Source organism: Arachis ipaensis, chromosome B09 (genome assembly GCF_000816755.2).
Source record: "Arachis ipaensis cultivar K30076 chromosome B09, Araip1.1, whole genome shotgun sequence".
NCBI classification, from domain to species: domain Eukaryota; kingdom Viridiplantae; phylum Streptophyta; class Magnoliopsida; order Fabales; family Fabaceae; genus Arachis; species Arachis ipaensis.
Window position 1 is genome coordinate 118,207,614 of NC_029793.2, and position 2,411 is coordinate 118,210,024.

Sequence of the window (2,411 nt, forward strand, 5' to 3'; positions counted from 1 at the left end):
AAAGTATAAAACATTTACAGGATTGACTTGCTAGTGATAATAATCGTGACTATCTTTTTCTTTTTCTTTTTTCATATCCAAAACTCCAATTTATTTCCATCATGTCACACGTGAGCATATCTGTATATGTTAGTATTTGAGCCAACATTGCTACCCTCTTATTCATTTGAAAATGTACTGTGACTGATTTTGCCCTTCAAAATAGGTTATGCCCTTCAATGGGATCATTTATGTTATCCGCTCCTCATCAATAGTTAATAATGTGAAATTGTAAATCACTCAGATATTAGAATAATTATTATGCATTGGACCACAAAGTTCATATTTAGATTTCAATATATAAATTTAAAAATGCTACACCGAATTAAGATATACTAAGCTTTGCCATTTTATTCAGTGATTTTATGTTGGGTCTTGACTTGACAATGAAAAATATTTACACTGAAAAGGTGACTACAATTTATTGAGTTAAATTTTTATTAAAAAATATGCATTCTCTAGTAGCAGTGACGAAGACAAAAGGTATTTTATAATTCAATATACATTTATGAGGTAATGGCAATAACCACATGGTACATTGGTTAGGCCTTGGCCATTATTGTGTAAACGCTAACCACTACCATTCTTGCTGGACCGCCACCCACTGTATAAATTCTCCAATATTTTAATTGGACCATACTACTCCATATTATGTATGTCACATAATAAAATAAAATATTCCAAGTGTGAGTGTGTGACCGAGACACTTCAACAATATTTCTAGCTAGCCAAACCCTTCCTCAGAAATTCACCAACTACGTTCTCTGGTCTAATAAGACCCACCCTCCAACCTTAATTAATTAAATAAACAAAAAAATCATATTTTTTTTTCATGATTCTTAATTAATAAGCCCTTTAATTTCTTGTCCCCCCCTCATCACCACCCTCATTTATATACCACCTGGGTTTCGCTTTTCTTCTCCCTTCTCCACATACTCCTGAATCCTCCATTTTTTTTTTCTCTTCTATTGAATCAAAATCAGGTTCTTCTTCTTCTTCTTTCTTTCTAGTTGAACAACAACCACGTACTTGAACCATTAATTTAGTCCTTACTCATATTCTTTCTTTCTTTCTTTCCCTCACTAGCTACTTGACCAAAATCCATTGGCCTATAAGGCTATAAATCATAGGTACAAATGCTACACATTTTCTAGGAAAGAGCCATTTCTTTTCCCTCTAAACACTTTCCATTGGTGGGGTATGTATGCTACCTATTAATTAATGTCGTGTTTTAATGTTCAAGATCTGAGAGAAGAAGAAGAACACATTACCCTGCATTCTCTCTACTAACATCTGAATCTGAATATGGATCTTGTAATGAGAAGACACATGATTTATGTGTCATTGTCAGAGTCAGAATCTATTTCTCCAAATCCAGGGACTGATCATGCGCATTCATCTTCAGGAACAAGCTTTCCAATCATAGCAATTGCCATAATAGGAATAATGGCCACAGCGTTCTTGCTAGTAAGCTACTACATCTTTGTCATCAAATGCTGCCTCAATTGGCACCGAATCGATATCTTGCGGCGGTTCTCTCCTTCCAGAAGGCGCCGCGGCGGCGACGATCCAGCCTTAGCAGTATACTCAAGCGGAATACAAGCAGAGCCTCGGGGGCTGGACGAGGCGGTTATAAGGCTAATTCCGGTGATTGGATACAAGAATTCGCAGCACAGCAGCTGCGAATGCGCGGTTTGTTTGAATGAATTTCAAGAACATGACAAGCTAAGGATTATTCCAAATTGTAGCCATGTTTTTCACATTGATTGCATTGATGTTTGGCTTCAGAACAATGCAAATTGCCCTCTTTGTAGGACAAGCATTTCTTTAACAAGTAGGTTCAGCATTCATCAGCTTCTAACGCCTCCAACAACTTCTTCTTCTCCTCCTCCTTCTTCTTCTTCTTCATCTTCATCACCACAACAATTGATTGAAGATGAAGACTTTGTTGTTATTGAATTGGGTGATGAGCGTGTTCGTGGTTTGGAATCATCACCATTACCAAGAACATGTTCTGTTGTTAGTTCTTCACCAAGGAAGAAAGGAATGAAGCTGAAGAAAGTGACAAGCATGGGGGATGAGTGCATTGACATGAGAGGCAATAAAGATGAGAACTTTTCAGTGCAACCAATCAGAAGATCTTTCTCTATGGATTCTTCAGGGGATAGGAAATTCTATTTGGCAGTTCAAGAAGCTTTGAAGCAGCAGCAACAACAACAGCAGCAGCAGCACAACAACACCATTGAAGGCTGCAGTGGTGGAAGTGCAAGTGGAAGAGCTAAGAGATCATTCTTTTCATTTGGATATGGAAGTGGCAGATCCAGAAGTTCCGTGCTACCTGTTCTTTTGGACTCATAAGCAAATTTTCCTTT

General features: G+C 37.5%; 1 protein-coding gene across 1 annotated transcript; it reads left to right on the forward strand.

Annotated features, from left to right (window-relative positions):
* On the forward strand, positions 768–2,411 carry LOC107619750 (RING-H2 finger protein ATL16). The gene has a single exon (XM_016322039.2). The coding sequence runs from the start codon at positions 1,345–1,347 to the stop codon at positions 2,395–2,397; it is 1,053 nt and encodes a 350-aa protein (XP_016177525.1). The 5' UTR covers positions 768–1,344; the 3' UTR covers positions 2,398–2,411.